Source organism: Chaetodon auriga, chromosome 12, assembly GCF_051107435.1.
Source record: "Chaetodon auriga isolate fChaAug3 chromosome 12, fChaAug3.hap1, whole genome shotgun sequence".
In the NCBI taxonomy this organism is placed as follows: Eukaryota; Metazoa; Chordata; class Actinopteri; order Chaetodontiformes; family Chaetodontidae; genus Chaetodon; species Chaetodon auriga.
Window position 1 is genome coordinate 20,290,989 of NC_135085.1, and position 25,517 is coordinate 20,316,505.

A 25,517-nucleotide genomic window follows, 5' to 3' on the forward strand; every position below is an offset into this window, starting at 1 on the left:
AAAAATACAATGAGAGCATCAAAGAATACAGCACATGACTGCAGCTGTCAGGATCTTCGAAATGTGTCTAGAAATGTGAGGATGCACTTTTTGGCTCACCTTCATACTTCATGCTCTACTGTTGTAATGGCACACAGTGGCTATTTCACATAGGCTGCAATGTCATGTCTAAATGTAAAGAGCAGACATACAGAAAACACAGCATTTAATACCAATTACGTTTTTAAATTACTGCTTAGCCTTGAGCCTACAATGACAGGAACTACTGTCAGATTGTTGCATTCAGTAAAGCAACAAAACTGGAATCATTAAACTCTTCTGAACACAAACAGAGAGACACGTGCTGGAGTGGCCGACGCTAACCTGTTCACCCTCAGGCCAGCCAATCCACGGCTGATCCACTGAAGCACACATCTGCAGCCTCATGTTGTAACCTTCACGCCTCTCCGATCCAAGTCACGTTGTCCATCGCGCCGTTTTGTCGATCATAGTGCCAATGGGGTTCGACAGAGAGCCAATCAATTAATTGCAAACCCTCGACCAAGGTCTTTGCGGGCCAATCAAATTAGAATCTCTTGAGAAATATTTACTGCTTGATTGTGGTAAAGGTGACACTTTAAGATATTGAACTGACAAAACAAGGGAGCCTTTTAAGATGGAGGGGAGAGATGTGAGCTCTGCTGTTTGTATTGCACCACAGGGAGAAGTTGGCGGACCTGGACAGAAGGGAAGCAAAGGAGACAAGGGTGAACTTGTGAGTCTTTTTTTTTTTTTCCCCTCTCTCTTCCCCTCTGTGTTTCTTTTTATATAAGGCAGTGAGTTGTGAATGATAATCCACGCTAATTGAGCAACACACACTAATCGTAGCTGCTGAATTCTCGTATGAGCTGAATAAATCAAAGACCACAGGTTACCTGGTGATGACTCATCCGAGGTTATCTTACTCCAAACAGTCTGCAGCATATAAAATATTAACCGAAGTGCTGCTGTGTTTCCTAAATGGTTACTTAGTTTCCAATAAAAATACCAGTGTGCTCTGTCCTCATTTTAAACATGTGTATTTTTCACTTGACTTTGGTTTTACCCATCAAAAGCATCACTTAAATTAAATGAAATATTGAAATATATTTTCCTTCCTTGGGCTGCACAGCCGGTTTGAAGACAAACAGCTTTAGCGTGCAATTGTTTTCATTAACTTCCACTAATCTCTGGTGTAAGTGGAAACAGCAGGTTTATCCTGTGTTTACTCAGAGTCAGACTGCAATTAGAATAGAAATGTTCTCTGTATTTTAATGTTTTTCTGTGTGTGGTTTTGATGTGATTTGATTGTTGGATTTTTAATCTTCATTATGAAAACATTGTTGACTGTATGGATCTTGTTTTCTTGTGGACCTGCCAACAACTAATGTGGATCCCAGTGAACAATAAATGCTGTTGTTCCTTGTGTTTTTAGGGTCCACCAGGCCCGAGCGGTCTTCAGGGTGTGGTCGGAGCTCCTGGTCCAGCTGTGAGTGTCTCCTTCCTCGGGCCATCTGGTGCCAACCTTTCCCCTCTCAGCTCACTTTTGTTAATGGATGCCACATTCAGGGCTAAAACATGCAAAGAAAAGAGGGCTTTTCAAAAATGTTTCCAGCCCTTATTTGGCAGACTCTGAATTTGTACCGTTGGTTTGGAACATTTCAGATACCTTGAAAAAGTACTCGTCTCTCAATAGTAGATTTTAACTGTGTTGTCACAGCGTCAGTGTCAGAATCGTATGTGTTTGTGCAGCACGACCTGTTATTCTGAAGTTTCCGACCGTGTTCTGCAGAGCGCAACGTGCACTCTGCAGGTTTTGTATTTTTCCTTCGCCATCTCTGGCTGATGGTGTGATAATCAGTTAAATGGGATTGTACAGTATTTAGATAAGCTGGAAAACAGAACATTTGGCTCTTAATGGCGCATAGTTGGAGACCCCTGTTACAACAAGGTAAACCTGATTTAAAAAACAATGTCTTATTCACTGGATGGGCAAAAAATTAGTTCTGTTCCAGCCGGAGCGGAAGTACATTATCCAAGCAGTGTTGCTTGTTGCATTCACTTAAGAATCCCAATGTTTTTATCGTTGTAATGTTACACAATTTTAGTTTTAATCACGGCTTTTACTTGAGGCGAATTATTAACATCAGCGTCACGCACAAAGAGTTTTGTCATCGCTGTTGTTAACAGCTCGTAGTTTAGTGAAAAGTTATTCAGCAGCAAGTCAGTTGTCAACTTGTGACCCCCCAGTTTCAAAAACAGTCTCCCAAACTACAGTGATGCATCAACCCATCAGTCATTTCCATGTGTTACCTCATGTGGCACCTAGCTGAAAATGCTGCTGCGGAACATCCTCTGCTCATCCGTCTCATTAACACAACAGGAACAGTCCTGTTTCTACAATAGCTGATGGCCCGAGGGCAACTAACAGCTCATTGCTGTAAATTATCAGGCCTTAACAACCATTCTAGCAAAAATTCAGCATCTGCAGGGCTCTGTGGGGGCTACAATAGACCTGGTGAGACGGATTGCCGCGAGCAGGTAGTGCACCCAAGCTGAATAACAAATTATTTAACAGTTGTTTGTCCTGGTGAGTCAGTCTGCTCATGTGTATTCATATCTTCATAACTGAGGCCTGACTCGCGCTGTGTAGTTTCACCATAATCTGCCATTTTTATTATTTTTCAAGTCCTAATGCTGTTATCAATTTTGACTAAACTCTCCACCCCTCTCTCAATCCAGGAAAAATAGTGGCGTTTGTAGGGAAAATGAATGATCCAATTTCTTTTTCAGCTCAGGCCTAACAAGGTTTACAGCAGCTCGGTCCGCAGCATTGTCTTCAAGATGTAGCTAAAGTCAAACAGCTGCAGTGATGGCGGAGCGTTATTGATCCTCATCGGGATGGAGTTAACATGCTTTGCTACACGCAAAGTGTGTTTTTGTATTCGCCATCATCTGATAGAAAGACATAAATGTTGCATAAGAGCAGGTTTTGAAATGTCACTTTGCGGGTAGTCTGACTTAAAGGAAGTCAGCTATTTCAGTCGGCATTCGTCTCCCTTGACGTTATCTGCGTGTTACCGTTACAACAGTAACAATCTCCAAACTACCAGCCTACACACTGAAAATGGCAAGTTTTGATGAAGATATGTGTCATGCAATAAGGCAGACCTGCTCAGTTAGCCATTTAATGCCGGGACTCGCCTCCCTGTGTGCAAATATCCCACCAGAATAAGTTCCACCTCTACACTGTTTTTTCAAGGACACATTTGTTGCATTCTGACTTTAGCGCCGCCCAAGACAGCTGTGATTGGTTTAAAGAAACACAAACAAGCCAGTGTTTGTTTTTTTTTCCCCATACCAGAATAATAATGGCTTCAGCCAGATCTCTCTCCAGCACTGACACAGCACTAAAACAAGCTGTGGAGATGGATATGTTTGGCATGATGAAAGAATCTTAGCATATCTAAAATAACACGAGGCAAACCAACACCCCAAAATAGCCAATTTTATTTTCTTTAGAGACAATCTAAACATATATCAAGCTGGATGCACATCAGGTGAGTCATGAATGACACGTGCCTGGAGGCCCAAGCATCTATCAAACCCACAGGCACGATTCGCATGTCTGTGCTGAATCATATCTCATTCAGTTATTACAATTATAATCAGCCGCACTTCAAATTTCAGGTAGATGCAGTCTTGAAAAGTGAACGGCCACAGTTTGTGGAAGTTTTAGAACAAGTAATTATAGACTTGATGATTGAAACCCCGAAGAAAGCGCTTCACTAATTAGAACTTCAGCGTGTGCTGAATGCACGCATGTTTTTGCAGTTTCTTCTCTCTTCCAGCTTTCATCCCGAAAACACTTTTTCAGAATGTAATTTGTCAGTGGGGAATTTAACTGCAGCAAATAACAAGTATACAAAGCTGTCATGACTTAACACAGACGTCAGTCATGACAGTAACAGACTAGCACCCCCTTGTGTCAGTTTGCTTTGCTGGATATCCGATCAGGGACACGCCGGATTTTCCAAACTGTGTTGGAACCAGTTCTGTCGTAAACAAATGACTAATAATTAACTGTAATTTAATTTTCAAAACCAAAAAGAAAAACAGCATGAAGTAGTGGAGCGAGTTGTGCACACGGTGTACTCGACAGCCACTCATGATTCTGCTTCCGGTGTCCCTGAGGAGCCGCTGGGCCAGTCAAATTTGTGACTCTGTGTTGGTTGAAGTTAACTTTAGTCCACCTCGTCTCGTCAGTTCAAAGCTGTACTCACGCTACCTGTAATCACCGAGCATTTCCTTCTAAACTGTTCTGCATTCAGTACCAGCGCCCAAGGCTGCCTACAGTACATGTCCCAGGGCTCAGCGAGAGCTCCACAAGCACTTTCAAGTGCTGACATGTGTTTGAACTGAAAACTCCCAGTTTGTCAGCACTTCACTCCTTCCCTGTAGTCTCCCCTTTATATCCTCTGTAGCCCTGTGCACCTCTGACTTCACAGATGAAGTCAGCATCTTTCGCATACCCTCTGTACCATAACCCCGTGGCTGTTCTGTACTGTATCCTGCACTCCCCGATGAGGAGCTCTGGTAATCTGGCTGCTGCTTTCCCAGGTCGACCAGCAGCACCGTGGATCAGTGGCGAGAACTGCCTCACCTTTGTACTTTTTTTTTGTTTTGCATTTGCATTTTCCTCCAAATGCTCAAATAGGCTTTAGCGGCTCAAAAGATTTGCGGGGTCGACTCTGAACTCTAAATGGTGTGCGAGTGCAAATGTCTGGTTGTGCGTTAGCCCTGAGATAGACTGTTGACCTGTCCTGGGTGCATGCTGGGAAAACATCCAGCCCCCTCATGACCGTGTAGAGAATTGATGGATGGACGAAATTGCCACGAAAAGACCTTCAGAAAAGGCATCGAGGTAAACGTCTGTCCTAATCTGTGTTTAAATATGGGCATCAACTCACCCTCTACCATGTGCGCTTAGATATGCGCCACAACCTTGAAAGGGATTAAGAGGACAAAGAAATCCCATAAGAGAAACTCCACACAGATACCAGTGTTTGTGGACCCGAGGCTTCGGCTAATTGGGATCAGAATAAAGATATTTGGATTTAATGATCTTTGACCTCCTACAGGGCAGTGATGGAGAGTCTGGACCAAGAGGACAGCAGGGTATGTTTGGCCAGAAAGGAGACGAAGGACCCAGAGGATTCCCTGGTCTACCAGGACCCATCGGACTGCAGGTGAGTCCACATCAAATCTCTGTATACGCGCACATGTTGTCTCTCTCTCTCACCCTCTGAACACATGAGAACCAGATCACGTTGAACGCAGCCTAGTAGGTATGCACATCGCTCTCCCTCTGTCAAAGCCGGCCCGGCAGAATGAGTTCCTCCACACCCCTTAAACCGACAACATTTCATCTCTCCTTACATCATTTACATTACATCAAAACAGAGCATAATTTATTAATGCAGCCTCGGCTCCTAATAACACTTTGTATTGCTCCTGGGCAAATAATGCTTTTTCCCCCCTCAAGGACTTTCCTTAACATAGACAGTGCTAAAAATCCATCACCATCGCTAACATTTTGCATTTGGCATTTTGCCGTGGTGTTAATGGTGGAGGGGAAACAGCCGCTGGTTTTCCACTCAGACTGCATCATTATCATGCAGTAAACCGCTTCCCTGCAGTGCTCCCAGGCCCAAATAAGAGACCAGCTGCTGCGGTAGCCTATATTTGATCGGATATTTTAATCAATGAGTAGTATAAATTAATTTATCCTCTGCAGACACGACTCATTATAGACGTATTACAACACGCATGCAGTATTCATTTCCTGGAGGGTTTGAGAGAAAAGAGGCTTCAAGTCTGGAGCAGGTAGGCAGGCAGAGTTTTGTTCAAGGTTTTGCTTTTGATACAAAGATGCAGACATTTGTTGTGTCTGGTATCAGACCTGTGACCCTGCAAATGGCCTAACCACTGGTACATCCTGCCTCCACAAACATGGACTGTGCATATTAACGGCTGTGGAGAAGAGTGATGTTCGAGGGCTTTTATCAATAAATGACCCGCAGTTTTATTTTCCACTTCAACACACATTGATCTGCGGCTATTTATCTCATTTTTAATGGTTGTACATCATTGATTCATGGAGAGTGTTTTTCTTGGAATCATGCACAGAGTATGCACCAGATTTCAGTATTAAACTGATTCCGTGTAACTTTTAAGAGGAGAAATGATCCATATTCTTCCTCTTGCAAATGAAAAGCTGAAACAATAAGCAATAAAACGCAGCCTTCCTCAGTGCAATGCACTCTGGGGTTTTTGCAGATGCATCCTCTCTTGGTGTGTAGTAGCTAATGTTAGCTAACATTTGGTAGATATTGCTGTCATTTCACTGATGTTGTTGCTTTATTTTAGCATTATTATGATTTTCTTGTATCTGCCACTAGGGCCTACAGTTTTTGCTACTCGGGAAAACTTACTTTAGGAAACTAACTGAACTGTATACAGCATATTCTGTGTCTGCTTTTACCAGATCTTTGGTGTCCCATAAGGATGAAATGCTAAGATTAAGACTAAGCTCTACGTGACTACTGCCCCACTCTACTTTGTGCTATTCGGCTCCCTTTTCCTCAAAACTGCAACAGACTGAAGGAAGAGCAAAAGAGCAAAGCGTCAGTTCATTCAAGTCAACGAGGTGAAGTTAAAGAAAGTTGCTTTGGTGGAAATGAATGAAGAAACTGGACATTTTAGAATATCTCAAAGTCAATTATCCAAGGACTTAGTGAGGATGAAATTAGAGCGAAGCCCTGCTGGTCAATAGGGCCAGATAATGTTGTTATTAAGTGCAATTGGCTTTTAATTGGGCATAATGCACTCCATCTCCACTCTTTTAATTATGTTTGGCTAAGCTGCCCTTCAATAGATGGCAGCAGCCACTGCGAGCTCAGCTCTTCAATGCAATTATCTGTAGCATTAATGATTTTTGACTGTGGGGAATGAATGGCTTCGGTTTGAAAGGCTTCCATCGTCTGGGGCCGTGTTTGCCGTGGCATACTGGAGTCCTCGCTGAATTCGTCAGATTGAGGGGTTAAGATGTGGACGTAGATGACAGTAAATATCAGATTTGATTACACCAGAGTGTCCTTATAGTTCCAGGCTAGTGTGGAAAACGGAGGGAAATGCCAGATCATAAGCAAACACGTATTGATTTGCTCTGATGTGTGTTTTGTGTGGATTTATGTGTGTGTTTGTTCATCTTAACACAATAACAGGTGATTGGGTAAGAACGGGGCTTCCTCCAAAGGCTCATTCCTCTAACCATGAATTATGTCACAATCGTATATGATCTGTCACAATAATGGTAATATGATTTTTTATTTTGCTCATCGCGCAGCCCTGAAGTTCGCCTCCTCTTTCCAGCCTTTAATCCGTCAGAACATGTATTTTACAAAGAAAGCCTAACGAGTCCAACATTGATCAATAGGACGTCACCTCAGACATTATACATGAAAGAATTTAATTTTTTATTTATTTTTCCATTCTTATTGCTCTCGTGTTGTATTACTGTGACTAAAATTCCACTGTTATGAAGTAGCCTTCTCCGCCGCTGCAAAGGTACAGTAAATCAACGCAGCAGGGCTGAAACTACACGTATGTGATGTCGGTGATCGATGTCCATGCCACTCCGATTTCACAGCAACTTATCATTGGCGCTGCTTTCCGCCCACCTATCGATTATGCACGCTCCATCATCGGAGCCTAACTAGCACAACAAATAATAACTGCAATTATGCAGATAGACAATGAGCAACAATACCGGGTGAGAGCGCCTTCATTTCCGTCGCTGATACCTTGCACCGTCACACAAGTTGTATTCAAACTGTTTTAGTCAAACATGATTGAATCCCAAAACCGGATAATACACCCTGCCTGCGCTGTCCCCTTTGTTTCCACCTTCCTGTGGACATAGATGGATGGAGCTCCCACCCTGTAATTTACACAGGCTGATTATACCCAAGCCTCCCATACCCTTTTAATTACAGTAGGTGTCCTTTTTGACTAATTGTGTGTTTACAATCAGGGGTTCTGCTTGTATTAATGCAGTCTCCGTCACATTTCATCCTAAAGCTCGCTATGCAACGCACATCATCTGAAAAGGCCTGCTAATGAGCAGAAGAAATGTATTTATGCACCTGTCTGTGGATTCTTTTTAACGTGCACTCGTGTCTCCGGTGCTGCCTCACATGACCCTTCCCTTTGTTCTGAAGCATTCTCATCTTCTTCGCAGGGTTTGCCAGGCCCTCCTGGTGAGAAGGGAGAGAATGGAGACGTCGGAGCGATGGTGAGCTTAGCTCTTTCTGTGACTTTCCTCTGTTAGAGCGATTCACATTGTTTTCACGTACAGCCCGGTGAGGTGGGAAATTGTGTTGATTGTTCTGAAGTTTTGGCTGGTGGCTGAGTTTGGCAACTCCAGCAGCCACTTGACAGATGTTTTTGAAGTCTGTGGAAGATGTATTGACACAAACATTTCTGTTGTGAAACCTGAAGGCTCTGCAGCAAGTTTTTATCTACTGACGTGGATTAATTTTTCAGTATAGTTTGACTAAAATGCTCTCAGTGTAGCACTAAAGGGTGAGCTCAGTAGTTGCAAGAGACTGTGGTATTATATGGTTGGCTCAGGCCTTAATGAGTATTGCCCTGCACAGGTTTAGTGATCAGTCACAGCCTCCGTTTGTATAACACAGCAGGTGTCTTCAGACAGTCAGAGATGTTTCTGAAGATAATCAAATCTGCTTTTGATTGATTTATTTCTGCTTCTGCCGCTCATCTTTGCCCAGCTGCTGTGTTTTGGAAACACGTCATTTTAAATGGAAGATATATTATCAGAGCATATATTAAAAATGACTCACTGTACTGAAGACACGCGTACGTATTCTGCATGTTTCAACAGTCTTCTTCTCCCTATTGTTGAGCTGCTCATCACACATAAGCCTGCTTTGTGTCTGTAAAGTTAATTACATGTATTGTTTTTCTGCCCTTATATGTATTATGTTTAATCTTCAACCAGCTAACATTATTTTTCTCTTTTGTTGCCATCTTCATTTTGCTGTTCTGACAGCTGGAACAAAAATCTGATTCTGATTCAGGTTCTTTAAAAACACAACAATGTGATTCGTTTGGATTTATTTTGACATTCGTTTCACCTTGTGCAACACATGAAGAAAACCTTATTGTCGTTATTCTATACTGAGCAGGACTTTTGTTTTTGCTGACAGGGTCCACCTGGTCCTCCTGGCCCCAGAGGTCCTCAGGGCAACAGCGGAGCCAGCGTAAGTCTGATTGTTTTTCTTTGTTTTATTTCTTTCTGACGAGGCTTGAGTCACAGTCAATTTTAAAAATTCAAGTTTTGTCAAAAAACACATATTTTTCTTACATGACTCTTACTTCCTGTGAATAATCGCCATCTTGTCCTCACTGTGATTCATCCAAAGGGTGCACAAGGTCCTCCTGGTGGCATCGGTGCAATGGGAGGTGTTGGTGAGAAGGTAAGAACCCACACATTTTGCCTCAGAAGTACTGAGCTGGCAACCAATGCAAGCTAGCCATCTGCTAACGCTAACGGGATGATCCACATTTTAACATATGAATCCACATTTTCCCTGTGTTACAACAGGGAGAAACAGGTGAGGCTGGCAACCCGGGACCACATGGAGAGCCTGGTATCGCAGTAAGTACGCTATCATGCTCATTTCAGATAGCATTTCTCATTTTCAAAAACAAGGTGACGTTACGGTTGCACACGTGTGAACAGCACTTAAGATGCATAGCAAGTAGCGTGACACACAGTCCAGCCACGCACCTCTGTGGACGATTCGTCCCGTGTGTAACTGTGACTGTCTGCTCATCTGTGAGTGAAGCTAATTAAGTTATGTTTATTATTTGACACATCAGCTGTGGGGGCTGTTCCACCTCTGTCTATTTTACCTCCATATGACTGTAGGCTGATGTGCAGCAGTGCCAGCAACCTGAGGGCTTTTCAGCAGATAATTAGCTCAGCCACGTTTGGGCACCTCCGCTGTCGGTGGTGTCATTAATCTAACCTCCTGTTCGAGGCTGCTATTAAATGCAAAAGTCAAAATATCCCAGGAGTTGATTTGTGTGGGAAAAGCATTGCAATAACATGGAGTTCTTCACGGTAACATTTTGTTCTTTAATGTCTCCAAAAGTAGCGTTAAATGACAGGAAGTTCACTTTCTCAAAATGTCTTTAACATTGATTTACATGGGCATCACATGCATCAGTCCACATAATATGTGCAACATCAGTTTCACAGCGCAGCATCTTGTGTTTTCCTGCTTTTCAATGTCCACTGGTGTGAATCATGACAGTAGGCATCCTGATAATATCTCAGATCGGAGCCGTGCTATTAGTCCAGGGTAAGCAGTCGACATTGGTTGAGTAGCCCAGGGAGGCCTCACCTGAGTAATGGCTATGAGCCAGTCACCCTCCTTGAGTCCATCAGGCCGTATTGACGTATCCGTCCGCTGCCGCCTATCTGTTTACAGTGACAGATAGAGCCAGTGTTGCACATCACATCGAGGTCAATTCCAAAGGTGCAACGCTGGCATCGACTAGAGACGCGCTTTGCTCTAATGGACCAACTAACGATTCTGGGCTTGTAATTACGCTCCAACTGCTGCTCTGAGTCATAGCCAACACTTTAAGACAGCATTGCTGCTATTACTAGAGCAAAAAATGACATTTTCAAAGACTATTCAGTGTGATCATTTTGTTTTTTAAGACGACTCTCTGGAGCAAATGATCTGAACAGTTTAAAGCTTTACCTTCTTTTTTCTGCTCCAAACTTTGAGCCAGTTTGGTGCCGTTCTGGTGCCAGTCGGAGTGACAGATTTGATAACACGTATCAAAGAGGCTGGATGGTCCTCATGTGGTCCTCAATGTGACAAGCCTGTGATGCATTTTTCCTCAGGGCCCCAGAGGAGAGACTGGCGAGAAGGGAGAAACCGGCCCACCCGGAGCTGCTGGACCCGCCGGTGGTCGCGGACCCCCTGGAGATGACGGTCCCAAGGGTAACCCTGTATGTCAGCTGCACTGTCACACGCACACGGTCGTGACTGATGCATTACTGAAGCTGTCAGCGACAGAATCATAGTGTCATATTTCTCAGTCTGCCTGGCAGAGTTGTTGTTGATGTGATGTCAAATATCTGAGTCGAGCTCAGTCTTCATGTCTGGATCTGTCTGCAGGGTCCTGTCGGCTTCCCAGGAGACCCTGGTCCCCCCGGTGAGCCTGGCGCTGCTGTAAGTGCTGCATTTATCCCTCATTGGATTTTGTGTGCAGGTTTAGGATGTTATACCATTCAGTGAATATGTGCTGAATTAATGATCCTTGTGTAGCTTTAACCGTGACTAAACACCTGTAACAGTGAGAAGCAAAAGCACTAAAAATGCCACAAGATTGTATTTTTTTCTATGTATGTTTTTCTTTGTCATACAGTGAGATGTGAAGCTTGGTTGCAGCACGGTGTGAAAGCTGACTAATGTTCTCGTGTTTTATTTTGTTCAGGGCATTGACGGTTTAGCTGGTGACAAAGGAGATGATGGAGAGGCCGGGCAGCCTGTAAGTCCTACGTGACGAAATCAAAATGATCAATTGCTCACATTTAGCCACTAAAAATGATTTCCCACATACACAATGATGCACATAAATACAGCAGCATTAATCCCTTCATGTGTACGATAACCCGAGGGTGCAGAATTCGTATTTGTTGAGGCTACATGCAGCATCTAATGATCTTTTCTTTTACAAAATCTCATGATGTAACAAAACTCCTCAGGTTTGAAGTCAAGTGTTCTCTCTACTCCGATTTAGGGCCCTCCAGGTCCATCTGGTGAGGCTGGAGTACCAGGACCTCCTGGCAAAAGGGTGAGTACACTTCCAAAATGATGCATGAGATGATACTTGTGCTAAGCTCTCGAGATGTTCTCTATTTTTAGATGAGCAATGCTCCTGCAGGCTCCAGGTTATTACCCACTGTAGCATGATGCACATTTATGATCGCACTATATGTTTGGCTTTTGAATTAATATACACGTCTTTGACAGGAAATGATGTCCATTAGTCACACTGAGTGTCTGGAATAGGCAGTAATTGCAGATAGAGATCATCCTGTAAGAGAATATTGACATATTGTGAGTTTGACTTGCAGTAATGTGAAAGCAGCAGGACCGCTGCTGCTGCTAATGTCAGGAAATTAACTTGTCACTTTAATTTCTGGCACTCGATGCCCTTTCTGCCACATCGGACTTGAGCTGATATTATTTCATTTCAGTAGCGTCGCATTTTTTACGATGCCTTCCATTTACTGTAATAATGTTTTACAGTGAGCAATAAAGCATGCCATTCACGTACTGTATGAACGGCTGGCTCAGTGTGGCAACAGAGAATAGAGACGTTGATGCTTAAAGTGAATTATTTCACTTTTGTGTACTTCAGCGCAGATGATGCACAGTAACAGTCTTTTCCTCCAGAGCATCAGTATCAACCAGCTCTGCTCTGTGTCAATGCGAACATCACAGGCAGCACATGAACAGCTCTTGCATGTTGCAGAAGTGTAGCTGTGATAAACGCTGTTTTTTGTGTTGCGATAGAAAATTACTGCTATATTTACCTTGAATACTGAACACATCTGAGGTCGTTTTATTCCACTTTCTACTTTTACTTTTCACTCTGTGCGTTTGTTTGACAGCTGTAGTTAGGAGTCACTTTTCAGTTCAGTCTGATGTTACACAACCATAAGAGCTTATGTAATACTCTGCATTGATTGCTAAAGATTTAACCAGCCGTCAGCAGTTCCACCAAAGACACATTTCTCCCCTAAACTTCTCACACGAGTTTGTGTTGCTCGCTGTTTGCTGTTTGACGCCCAAAGAGGAAAAAGTATACTATCAGTCACAGGGGTCATTTTGTTGGAGAACAAATTCTTTTTCTTTTACTTTAAGTACATTTTGCTGAAAGTACTAAAGTAGGACTTTTCTGTACTTTTATATAAGTTCAGGACCTGAGTACTTCTTCCACCACTGTGAATAAGAGAAGGAAGCCGTGTGCTGATCTGCCATTTCCCTGATTTCAAAATATGATCCAAATATTGCCTGTTGTGGCTTAAACACATTAATTTCTCAGGCTTATCACGACCGCACAGCTTGTGGTCAGATACCGTGCGGGCCGTGCACGTCGAAGGACAGAAGATGATCATCAGGGTAGATACAGCGGCATTATCTGAGATGAAGAGTGTTCTAAATTAAAAATATATCTACCTGCGGTGGTGCTTCACTGCCTGAAATATTCCTCGTTAAGCGTCGGGCTCTTTAGTTTGCATGTTTTCCTGCAGTTCTGCGGCTCGAATTGAAACGAAGGATGAGACGGTTGATCGTACGTTTTAAAAACATTAGTGCGGTAAAGCACTTTTTCAGCACCACAATTTGTATTCCAAGGGATGGCGTCCAGGCGACAGAGGCTACAGAGCAAATTAGAGTCCAGTTCCATGTCCATATTAATGGACTTTGCGATATGATTTTTCATCCTTCACCAAGGTAATTCCGGGCGAGTCTCTCTCCCAATATCTCTTCGAAATTGACTCAGGTTCGGTGCTCGTTGATGCATGTGGCCGCTTGACGACATTAGCACACATGCACGCACGGGTGCACACGCACACACGCACACACACACATGCCCGCACATTCACTAATGCACATACACGGTTGCCAGAGCTCATAACCTACATTGAAGACCGGTGGCTTTTGTTTGGTCTATTTGATTATGGTTTCTAATGGCAAATGACAGCCCACTTACAAGGTTCTGACCAGAGGCTGTTTGGTGAAAATGCTGATGTGCTTTTAGCTCAGTATGTTTAGAATGTAGGGCAATTTGCTCGCACTGATGTTGTCTGGCCCTGCATCAGGCTCCCTCTTTAGAAAGACTCAAGGTCGGAGCATGCATCAGCTGGACAATTAGTCCAACATATACATGAGGCTGCTGCGTGTGAGGGAATGTTGGGTAATTTCCCTTTTTAGAGAATAATTAGCCATTTTCTGTCCTCTTGAACAGGTTTGTGTGAAAGGTTTTGACATGAGGGAACGCAGTCAAGTTTGTTAATTACAGCGATATATTTATATATTTGGTGTATTCATGAGCTAAACTGTGTCTGTATTTTTTGTTTTTCTGCTCAGGGTCCTGTTGGACGAGCAGGTAAAGAGGGCAGACAAGGAGAGAAGGGATCCAAGGTAAGTTTTCAACCGGCTGACCTCACCGATAGCATCAGCTGTTGAAGTTGCACATGGCATTCTTGCTGGGATGAGGATAATTAAATGGACGTAAATAAAGGTCTTCATGGAAATCTTATAAGCAGCTAAATACTCAGTTTGAAGTGTAAACACCAGTGATTCAAACAGCTGTGAGTCAAGTCGAAATATTCAGATGCTCACCTGGGACATACAGCACATGCTGAGGATAACCAATCGAGCTTCAGTGACTTTGTTTAGACCTTTTGTCCAATCAGCTTACGTTCTGTCAGTTGAATTGTCCTTTTCAATTTATTACACTTTTTAGATTCCAGAACTTTAAAATTACTTTCTGAAAGTGTGAAACAGGTGAATTCAAACAAATTCAATTCATTTAAATCATTGGTTTTCTATGTTAATAGCATATGTATATAGAATATGTACGTATTCATATGTAATTCATTATTAATTACAGTGAAAATAGAGAGTGTTCAATTGGTATGTGTCCAATTAATAAAGTAACTCGTATTATTTGCTGTCATAACCTTGAGAGTCAGCACTCAGCAGCTCAGCTGAAACTGCCAAAATGTGAAATTTGTCTACAGGCACAGTGTGGTGAATAAACTTCCCAGTAATTAATGAATATTTACATGTGTTTAAATGGAGCTGTTCTATGAAGGACATTACTCTTTTCCCAATAATTAGTGCCAAAGTGTATAATTATTTCCCAGAAACTCTGTAGGAATTGATGTACCTGAAGGATAACAAGTAAAATATTTAAATTTCAACTTGATGGTGCTAAAATTTCACATTTAGGGATAAAAAGGGGCCTTTTCTAGACAGTCAGAGTCAAAGCGCATTGTGTGTCTGCGAGTTTAAACAAACATGTCGAGTGCATTTCCTTCCTCATAAAACATTTACGAAGCCACTTTTTTAAGTATTTTAAATGCAGCATTGTTTACATCCATGTTTAGCTTGCACCTTCCTCTTAACTGTCCTTGCTGGCGCATTGCAGCGTGTCTCAGAACACCACCGGTAGAACTGTGCATCCCTTGAGGTAAACAATACAGAAAAGAGCGGCGTAGGGAGCCTTTAAGTGACGTGAAAAATTCAGATCTGTATGGCCTTTCTTGCCTCCGTACATGGCTGCCGGACTTTGCAGCCTGAATACACTCCAGCCAAATTGAATGAAACGTCTGGGATGATAGATGTCCAGTAGACGGCATAAAGGGCAAAGTAACGCCGATTCAAACCCTCTGCTTTAATACCTCCCCTCAGATTCCCGTATGTTTGTAAAAATTGCTGAATTAGTCTCACAGAAGCAGCTGCAGCAGCAGCAGGGTGCCTTGAGACTACTTCCAGCGGATTTGATTGCTTTGTTAAAATCCACAACATGCTAGTGTTTGCACGGTTGAGGAGCGTCGAATAGGAACAGTCTTTGTAAGCCTTAAAGAAATTGTTTGTCTCCAGATCAGTTGGTTCAGAGCGATGCACCGACAGAAAACCTGACAAATCTCAGACACAGCCTCGCGCCTCCCTTTGTTCTTCGTCGTCCTCCATCTCTCAGACTGTCACGCAGACACACACAAATACAAAGTGCACATTTTATTCACATGGAGGTAAGGGATTAGAGTTGATTTGATGGAGACAAGACAAAGCCTGCGTGGTGATCCTAGAGTGTCAAATCCAGGCCTAATTGGTTGTCAGAACAATTTAATCCCCTCCTCCTATGAGCCTAGTCGATATGACATCTCTGGAACTTCAATACATACAAACTCGATGTTCCTGCTCAGAGACGACAGTCGAGATCTGTTTCAACGTGGCAAATCCTCGAATCCTTCCAGTCTGAGGTTTCGTGGAGGGAAAACATTGCAATATGTTGAACAATGTGACTTTCAGATACTTTAATTATCACGTTGGATGAAGGTCTTGGGTTCACTGTGAAGAGACATATTTGACTTTCACCCAAACACATGAGGTGCAAAGACCGTCCGCATTGCAAAATAACAGCGTTTAAGGTAACGTGTGGAGGTTTTGACCGCTTGCAGCCCTGCGGAGCAAGTTTCAAGAGCAGGTCCCGGGTTTGTTTATATCGGCTGAGCATGCATGCACACGGTGTGTCAGAAAGTCACCTTTTCAAGTGTTTTTTGAGGAAGGAAATGCATTCAGCGTGTTTGGTAGCAGTCAAGGACAAACACTGTGTTTGGTGAGAAGCTGCTTGTAAATGTAACTTTCTTTTCTTTTTCCAAAAAAACTCTGTTAAGTGTTATTTTTGTGCTAATGCTTCACAGGGAGAAGCTGGAGCAGAGGGACCTGTTGGGAAAACTGGACCTGTGGGACCTCAGGGGCCTCCCGGAAAGGCTGGTCCTGAGGGACTGCGCGGAATCCCCGGCCCTGTTGTGAGTACAGACTGTCGCTTCAGGGTGCTTTCACGTCTAACCTGCTGGGTTCGGTTAAACCTGAAAAGGTGGATCCCGGTCTGCCGTCAAGGAGAAATAAACCAAACACAGCATTTTATGTTAGCAGATATGTGATTTTAGCACAACTTCAAAAGCTAAACTACAAATAAAAACATCTGCTGACAGTGAAATCTGTTCAGGAAGTGATCTCATAATTGACCTGTATAATCCATGTATATATCTATGCAAATCGATTGGTAACACATATATCAGTGCGGGTATTTTCCCGGATTAATAGAAAAGGTGTTAAAACTGCTCTGCTTGTGTCCTTCTCTGTGTGCTTTGTCAGTTCATTCAAAGTGCGTGACAGCGATCCCACAGTAATAAGCCTCCTTCTCCTGTTAGTTATTATTCATAACACGAGTCGATCTGCAGTCCAACAATACTAATAGTGCTCATAATCATTTATTTCTCTCTGAGCTCAAAAAGCATAAATGTCCAGAGGCATCAGAGGAATTAAAATGAATAAACTTGACAGGATGACGCTCTGTCCGGAGTCACCTGTCAGTGTGTATAGCTTCACGTTTATTCTTCTTGCTTTGTTTGTAAAAGTCCAACCGAACCAGAGCTAAAATGCACCATTTTTAACCCTTTAATCTGGACCAGATGAGCCGAACTACAGGTGTGAAAGCGCCCTCACATTAGAGCCTGATCAGAGCTTCAAGTGGTGACTGAAATCATGCTCGAACATCCGATCGAAAAGTCATGTCAGCTCAACTACTCTTGTATTTAAACAGCTTTTCTAGTTTGGTTCTTAAGTTACACAGTTTAGTATTTCTTACATCTAATATTTGAATTATTCCTGTGTTATTCACCAACCTCTGTAATTATTTTTTCTTTGTTTTCAGGGGGAACAAGGACTCCCTGGTTCTTCTGGCCAAGACGGCCCTCCTGGACCTATTGTAAGACACGTCCTCTCATCTCCTCGCTGAAAACATTTAGCTGCACTTGTTGTATATAAGTCAAAAAATGTGCTGACTGCTGATACTGCAGCGCTGCCTGCCCACGCCTTGTTAAAGAAGTTTGCTTTTTAGCCAGTAAATGACACAGAAATGACTCATCTGAAGGAGAATGTGTTCTTACGGTATAATACACCAGTATTTTAGAGCTGCAACGATCGGCCAATAAATCAATCAGTCAATCAGCAGGAAATTAATCAGCAACATTTGCTGGTTCCATCGTCTTACATGAGAGAACTTGATGCTTTCATACACGATTGTACATTAAACAGCTCTGGATTTTTGCACTGTTGCTCAGACAAAACATGTCAGCTGACATTTTATGGACAAAATGCTCGTTAGTTGCACCCCTGAAGTGTTGCTCAGAGCAGCTGTTGCTGTTCCCCTGCGGGATAAATACAGGATAGTCACCGTGAACGCAGAGATCTGCGATGGCTCTCACTGTTAAATAATCTGACTCCATTTCACATTATGCTTGACAGTCTGCTTCTTTCCCTCCACAGGGACCCCCTGGACTTCCTGGTATGAAAGGTGACTCTGGATACAAGGGAGAGAAGGCAAGACATTATTACGATGCTAATCTCAAATGGCTTTATTGTATATTTCTCATATCTGCTTATGCCCTTATCTGAAGTTTCCACAGTGAGCAAACATCTAGGCCTATTGCCTCTATCTCTTTGTTCGCTCTCTCCCAGTGAGATGAAGAAAGGTTCAGCTGTGCGAGGAGCTTTCGCAGTGATTTAATGCACTGAATGAATATGTATAAGTCCAATAATATCATCTTTCTAATGGCCATTGGTTTAATGCCAGGATGCAGCAGTCAGAAGCAGATGGTCATAACTCTGCCCAGCAGCAGGTGCAGAGACAGACCACCATTGTTAAATATGACAGCCACTATAAACACACTAATTATTCATAGGCGGAAATAAGACAGTAGTGAGGTCCACTGGCCAGACACTGTGCGTAAACTTGCAGGTGAATTTGCATTTTTGTTCTCGCTGAGAAACTGCCTTCATTTTCCGCAGGTGATGAATGAACAGGAATTACACTTTAGTAGATCTGAAAATTGCTTTTTGTCAAACGGATAATTAGTACAAATATTGTTGTGTTCTCTGAATTTATTTTAACGTTTTTGTCTCACTTTTGGTTCGTTCCTCCTCTCTCTGCCTGTTCCAGGGTCATCCAGGTCTAATTGGTCTGATCGGGCCTCCTGGTGAGCCTGGAGAGAAAGGAGACAGAGGTTTGCCCGGACCTCAGGGTACTGCAGGAGGCAAGGGTGATCTCGTAAGTCAGTCTCTGTGTCAGGCAGAATATGCTGTCTGAAAATATGCTCTCCACTGTCTCCACAGGCGTGTGAATCTTTCATGTTTAAACAGAAACTAAGACAGTAAGATCTTTTTACATTAAACCGTGGAGTCCAGTTCGTTGCATTGAACGTCGGTTTGCTTATTTTAGATGAAATTTCACCATGTAGAAATACATATCAACCAGTATTTCAACCTTACCTTTTAACCTTACCTTCCAGCTCTAACTGTAAGACATGTTGGACAAGCACATCTATCAAACATCATCTCTCTCATGTATTCAATGCTTTCATCTGCTGTCTGTTTTAAGGGTGCTTCTGGTCCCCACGGTCCTCTCGGTCCTCCTGGTCCCCCGGGTATTTCTGTAAGTTTCGTTCTCGTTGATCAAACATGTATTTTCTCCACTTTGTTCCATCGTGACTGTTGTTAATCTCCTCGTGTTTCTTTTTCAACAGGGCCCTCAAGGACAGAAAGGATCCAAGGGATCAGATGTAAGTTGTGTTTTCATCCTTTTCAGTGTTTTCCCGCCATTCGTTGCCCATTATGTGTGTCATGAGAATCGGTTCCTTCTTAATTATGTCCATGATACCTTGTTTTCTGTCAGGGTTCGCAAGGTCAGAAGGGAGACCCTGGTCTGGTGGGACCACCTGGACCACCTGTAAGTTACCTGTTTATTGTCTTTAATTTTAATCTACCAAACACACATCAATACGGTAGTCACTCACTCAGAGTTGAAACAATTAATTGATAAGTTGATTAGTCAATTTTAGAAAATGAACTGACTGATTAGCGATAAATAGTCAAGGTAAACATTTGCTGATTGCAGCTTCTGAAATATGAGAATTTGCTGTTTTTTTCTGCTTTGTATCATTGTAAACTGAACATCTTTGGGTTCTGATGTGAAGACGTAGCACTGACCACGTAGACTCCTCCACCCTGGGACCGGCTGACCATCCTTCGATAAATATGCATCAGGTGCAAAAATGTACTTGACCTCGACCTCCGTGTTGCAGGGTCCACCCGGTGACGTCATCCAGCCGCTGCCCATGCAGCAGGCTTCCAGAAAGACCAGGCGGCAGGCGGAGATGCAGGGAGACGAGGCGATGGCAGACTACGGCATGGAGGGAATGGAGGACGTCTTTGGATCCCTGAACAACCTGAAACAGGACATCGAGCGCATGAAGTTCCCCATGGGCACCCAGGACAATCCTGCCAGGACCTGCAACGACCTGCACCTGAGCCAGCCTGACTACCCAGACGGTAGGAGGGAGACGGTGTTTATCTGAGTATTAATGAGGCAGAATTCGTCAATAATAGGCCTTCAGGTGTAGGCGTAGCAAACGGAAAACATAGAGCATAGGTCAAGTGTTTCTCAATATTCTAGCCTTTGCATCAGTGAAAGGAATTTCCATGTCATTTCAAAGTGTGTTTCCCCTCCTACGTTAACAGCTTCGCTACGACTTGCTCACTAAAATCTCTCCGAGCAGCATCTTCTTTCTGTCCAGCTGCCAAAATCCTGAAGAAAGAGAGTTGATAAAAATGTTGCTCGCTGTCAGTTACCACCACAAGCTCGCAGCAATCCAGCTTTACAAACAGCAGAGAGTGATTTTACAGTGCTGCTTCGCCCTGGGTTTGGCCTCTCAGGCTACGTACAGGATGCCCTGTCGAGAGTCTGGAGGTTGTTCAGCCTGCATGAAAGTCTGCAGGCACTACTCAGGGTTGAAAAAAGGAGTACCTCATGTACACATTAGCCAAGGCAGCAAAGTGAAAGAGCTCTTTGTGGTAAAGATCAATGTTTATTATTAGTATGAAGTGTCAGGTGTCTATAGAGGAAACTAGATGTGAGTGTAAGTAATAATGTTTAATAAAATAGCGTGTTACACAGCATTTCAATTCTTTTGTTACAGCAACCGATTGCATTAATATTTGCTTGATTTCTATATTATATTATGCTTTCCTGATACAATATTTCAAAAAATAGTTTTATTCTGAAATTATTTTCGTCTGAAAGGTGAAACAACTAAATGCTGCAGCTTTAGTCAGAACAAATAGCAGCGTTAACCTCCCTGCATGCATTCATACAGGTGTGGCCGTGAACGTTAAAGACGAGCAGCAGACGTCCAAAGCTGTGCCTCGTTGCTCTGTCTCACTCCTGTGTTTGTCTCTCAGGTGAATACTGGATTGATCCAAACCAGGGCTGCATTGGAGACGCCATCAAAGTGTTCTGCAACTTCACAGCAGGCGGAGAAACGTGCATCTACCCAGATAAGAAATCCACAGGGGTAAGTAATGGGCAGGTGCTGACATCTTTTAGATACAGCATCAGGCCCGAGTCAAACGGTGTTTTATGGTAATGGCGATTTAAAGACTCTTCAAATCAACATATTGATGAAAGTCAGTGAGGTTAAAAAGCATGCAGGAGCTGTTTGCAGCTATTTAACTATGATCTGTGTGCAGCTGGTGCCAGTGACGTCTTTTAAACTCCTCTAATTGTCATTAACTTGTTTGTTTTTTTTAATTTCAGGTTAGAATATCCAACTGGCCCAAGGAGGCTCCAGGTTCATGGTTCAGTGAATTTAAACGGGGCAAAATTGTGAGTCAACTCGCTTTTTATTCACTTATTTGCTTTCCTATTACCTCCCAGCAGACGTCCTGAGATAAGTTTTTCAATTTTGCTGCTCTATCACTTTGTCTCATTTACATTAACGCTTCCTCTGCCATACGTCTCCCACCTTTACCTTCTCCACCCTGCCTTTTCTTAATTTCCTCTTCACCTCCTCGTCTCTCCTCTCCACCTTCACCCCCCCCACACATTCCCTTTGCCTTCCTCTCCATCTATCTGCCCCAGTTGAACTACGTTGACATGGCGGAAAGCACCATCAACACAGTGCAGATGACCTTCCTGAAGCTGCTCAGCTCCTCGGCACGGCAGAACTTCACCTACATTTGCCATCAGTCCGTCGCCTGGTACGACGCCAAGGCCGACAACTACGACAAGGCGCTGCGCTTCCTGGGCTCCAACGATGAGGAGATGTCCTACGACAATAATCCCTTCATCAAGCCGCTGATGGACAGCTGCTCGGTAAACACTCATTTTCTGACTTTCAGTTTGCAGTTAAACTTTGTGTCTAAATCCCAGCAAATCTCATTAATCCTTACAAATATGTAGACTGTTGCAGAAGAACGTCATTCAGCAAAGTTTAGACAGGTACAGACCAGAAGAATCAAAGGATCACAGGCTGATTTTGGTTTAGAAAGCAGGTGCAGTTTATCTGCTGTAGATTCATAGAATTTAAGGGTTTTTAATGAATGTGCAGCTGAAATGATGATCAACTGATTAGTTGATGCACTGATTAGTTTATTTGATAACTGATGGTTTAAAACAACAAACATTCACTGGTTCCACCTTCTCAAATGTGAATATTTGCTGGATTTTTATTATATTGAATAGAAAATCTTGGTCAGACCCAGCAAGCTATGTGAAGAAAACTGGGCCACTATGAGGAAAAGTTTTCACTATTTTATGATATTTTATGGATTAAATCTCTCTATTAATGGAGAAAATAATTAGCAAATTAAATCACTTGTGAAAACATGCATTAGCCGCAGCTCTAGTGGAAAGTCTGTGACATTTATTCAGAGTTTTTGGTTGATTTAAGGGCAGTTGGGGCACTTTAACAGACGATTATTTGGTTAGAAAATAGTGAAAAATGCCTATATTAATTTTCCACAGCCCGTGATGATTTCATTTGATCGATTATTTGATTCTTTCCAAAACTCACAGATATTGAATTTAAAATGATACAAAGAAGAGAAAAGCACCAAATCTGAAAAGCTGTTTATCAATCCTGTTGTCGATTACAACAATGATAACGTTAATCCAAGCGAAGCCTAAGATACTGTTCTGCTTCTTCGAGGCGATTGCGGCGCTTCTTCTAAAAGTCCTCTTTATTAAACATCTGAAAATACTCTCTGAGCCGTACTTTGAAACAGCACCACCTCATAAAACAGCGTCTTCCTGTCTGCCCTTTGTGTCCGCAGTTGAAGCAGGGCTACTCAAAGACGGTGCTGGAGATCAACACTCCCCGCATCGACCAGTTGCCCATCATTGACGTCATGCTGAATGACTTTGGGGAATCCAACCAGAGGTTTGGCTTCGAGGTCGGCCCCGTCTGTTTCCTCGGCTAGACACGCCCCGACTCCCCGCTGAAGGACAGGGTCAGAGGGTACACATTACCACCCACACGCTGAGATCCCACAACCTTTGCCTTCTCTCCCCGCCAAGCAGAAACCCGTGTTTGCAGAGAAGATCCACCCAAGCCCGGAGAAGAAGAGCGGCCCTCGGCCCTGTCATGAAAGCGCTGACCGGGGGGAAACTACTCCTCGCCCTTGTAGGGCCAGAATCACCTGACTTTAACTTACATGTAGTAATGGGAGTGACATCAGGAAAAGGACATTTGATGCCGTGGCGGACAGTGGCGCACTTTCAGCAGCAGAGAGAGGATCCACTCACCCCAAGCCCCGCCCTCCCTCGTCCTTCCCCTCCCTCCCACCGCGCCTCCCTCTCTGGATGCTCCAGGTGCTGCTCTGAATACAACCACAGAGGTGCTTTTGTGCAGAATCACAAAACACTCAAGGTGCTACAAAAAGTGCTTTTTGATAAAACTGTAATTATTATTATTATTTTGTACAATATTGTTCCTTTCCGAATCCACTCTTAAAGACTTGCATGTGCCCCAGCTCGTAAAGTTTAAATAAATATTTGGTAAACTATATAGAAACAAATCCGATGAATATATTTGACGTGTGTTAAGGACAAATTTGCGAAGAAGTGCAATGTCTTTTGAAAACATTCCAATTTGTAAGTATAAAATAATCCTTTTGTAAATAATATAACTTTCAATATTTGATTTTTATGAGAGCGAACCAAACTGGAACACAACGCCTAACTCTAAAAGCATTTTGTCTTTTTTCAGACATACCGGTCGGTATGCCCATCAGGATATTAAGCCATAATAAAGTGAGATAGTAATATAAGTATTGTAAGAAAGGGCTTATTCTTCCCGACTTTATTCACCCAGATGTTATGCTGTACCTCAGTGTGGCTGTTCAACCCTGTTTATACCTTGATGACACAATCAAGTTTGAATATTATTTGTGGTGTTAACTTACTTAGAAAATCATTTCTACGTTTGTCAAATTGTTTTTTTCATTCACGGAAAAGCCCTGTTGATCTTCTTCTTTGTAACAATGAACAAAATGTTTTCATGTGCCTTGAATTGTTCATTCAAAAATATTAAAACTGGATTCTGAAAAATGTCGGGTTGAACGTCTGTATTGTTGGAAATGATCGGTGCTCTTTTTGTGATTCTGCGCTTCCTTATACATATTACCTTCCTTCGCCATGATAATTTAACACCAGGAGGATTAGCGGTTCTGGGCTCATGCGACTGATTCCGCTGAGCCCGGACGCTGTGATCTTCAGATATCAAGTTTCTTTCTCTGACTCAGATTTGACTTTGATCAACATCTGTTTGCATCTCCACCTCTTTAGCCTAAAGCTATGATAGCATAGACCTCAGAGCCGCTTTCAAACCTGTGTAATTACACTATGTTTACAACCTATGTACAACTGAAATAAATGTTTGGTGCTTTGCCAAATGCACACTGCAATCGTTTGCATTCACTTACAGATTACAAGTATATACATTCATAGCGAATTGAGTCCCTAGAAGCAGTGTGTCGAGAGCCAAAATGCACACAATGCTTGCTGACACCTCGCGTGCCAGCGCTGGATGACGACAGCACTCCCCAGGCTGAGCAGGCTTCCTGGCTGCACCGCTGGCTTTTCTACAGTCAGGCTACATGTCAGACATCAGTTCTTCTTGCCTCAAAAATGCCTTTTTTCAGCCTGGTTATCACACATTGCTCATGTTCTATTGATGGGTTTTAAGCTGAAAACTCTGTGTAGCGTTCACCTCAACTGAAAGCATCACAACCACCAAAACTTTCACGTTTCTGAGACGCCGCCGTCCATCAATTTACATATATATCAAACAATTACTTCACATCCATTTATCCACACGCAGACATACAGTAGAGATTGGCTTGTGCGCGGTTCTCCGTGTTGTGTGTGATTTCCTCCATCTTTACAGTGAAATGAGTCGCTTTCATGAGGCGTTATTTACTACATAATCATGTATAATAACAGCTCACAGAGCGCTTGTCTGTGCTGCTGAAGAGTCCACAACAAATGCAAATTGACAGTAATTATCTTTTCTTCGCAGGGAGTTTGTCATTTCAGCAGCGGCGAGTGTGAGGGAACAGATTACATTTATGATAATGAAGGATGTAATCCGTGGGATAGATTTTACAAAATAGATGTTAGGGAGCAGTGACGATGGCTTTCCACCACTTCAAAAACGGGAACAACAAAGAAATCTGCCATGTTTTTTGCGCATG

At 42.9% G+C, this 25,517-nt stretch overlaps 1 protein-coding gene across 2 annotated transcripts in view; it reads left to right on the forward strand.

The window, feature by feature from the left end:
* The window catches only part of LOC143329777 (collagen alpha-1(XI) chain-like), an 83,719-nt gene extending 59,083 nt beyond the window's left edge, over window positions 1–24,636 (forward strand). For both annotated transcript variants that reach the window (XM_076745825.1, XM_076745826.1), the window contains 24 exons: window positions 701–754; window positions 1,454–1,507; window positions 5,160–5,267; window positions 8,321–8,374; window positions 9,309–9,362; window positions 9,525–9,578; window positions 9,707–9,760; window positions 11,024–11,131; window positions 11,301–11,354; window positions 11,620–11,673; window positions 11,926–11,979; window positions 14,283–14,336; window positions 16,625–16,732; window positions 17,641–17,694; window positions 18,255–18,308; window positions 18,928–19,035; window positions 19,366–19,419; window positions 19,511–19,546; window positions 19,660–19,713; window positions 20,069–20,315; window positions 21,225–21,337; window positions 21,580–21,648; window positions 21,904–22,137; window positions 23,097–24,636. In XM_076745825.1, the coding sequence (XP_076601940.1) occupies window positions 701–754; window positions 1,454–1,507; window positions 5,160–5,267; window positions 8,321–8,374; window positions 9,309–9,362; window positions 9,525–9,578; window positions 9,707–9,760; window positions 11,024–11,131; window positions 11,301–11,354; window positions 11,620–11,673; window positions 11,926–11,979; window positions 14,283–14,336; window positions 16,625–16,732; window positions 17,641–17,694; window positions 18,255–18,308; window positions 18,928–19,035; window positions 19,366–19,419; window positions 19,511–19,546; window positions 19,660–19,713; window positions 20,069–20,315; window positions 21,225–21,337; window positions 21,580–21,648; window positions 21,904–22,137; window positions 23,097–23,243 (2,034 nt within the window). In that variant the 3' untranslated portion in view covers window positions 23,244–24,636. The remainder of the gene's footprint in view (window positions 1–700; window positions 755–1,453; window positions 1,508–5,159; window positions 5,268–8,320; window positions 8,375–9,308; window positions 9,363–9,524; window positions 9,579–9,706; window positions 9,761–11,023; window positions 11,132–11,300; window positions 11,355–11,619; window positions 11,674–11,925; window positions 11,980–14,282; window positions 14,337–16,624; window positions 16,733–17,640; window positions 17,695–18,254; window positions 18,309–18,927; window positions 19,036–19,365; window positions 19,420–19,510; window positions 19,547–19,659; window positions 19,714–20,068; window positions 20,316–21,224; window positions 21,338–21,579; window positions 21,649–21,903; window positions 22,138–23,096) is intronic.
* Window positions 24,637–25,517: the final 881 nt, after the last annotated feature.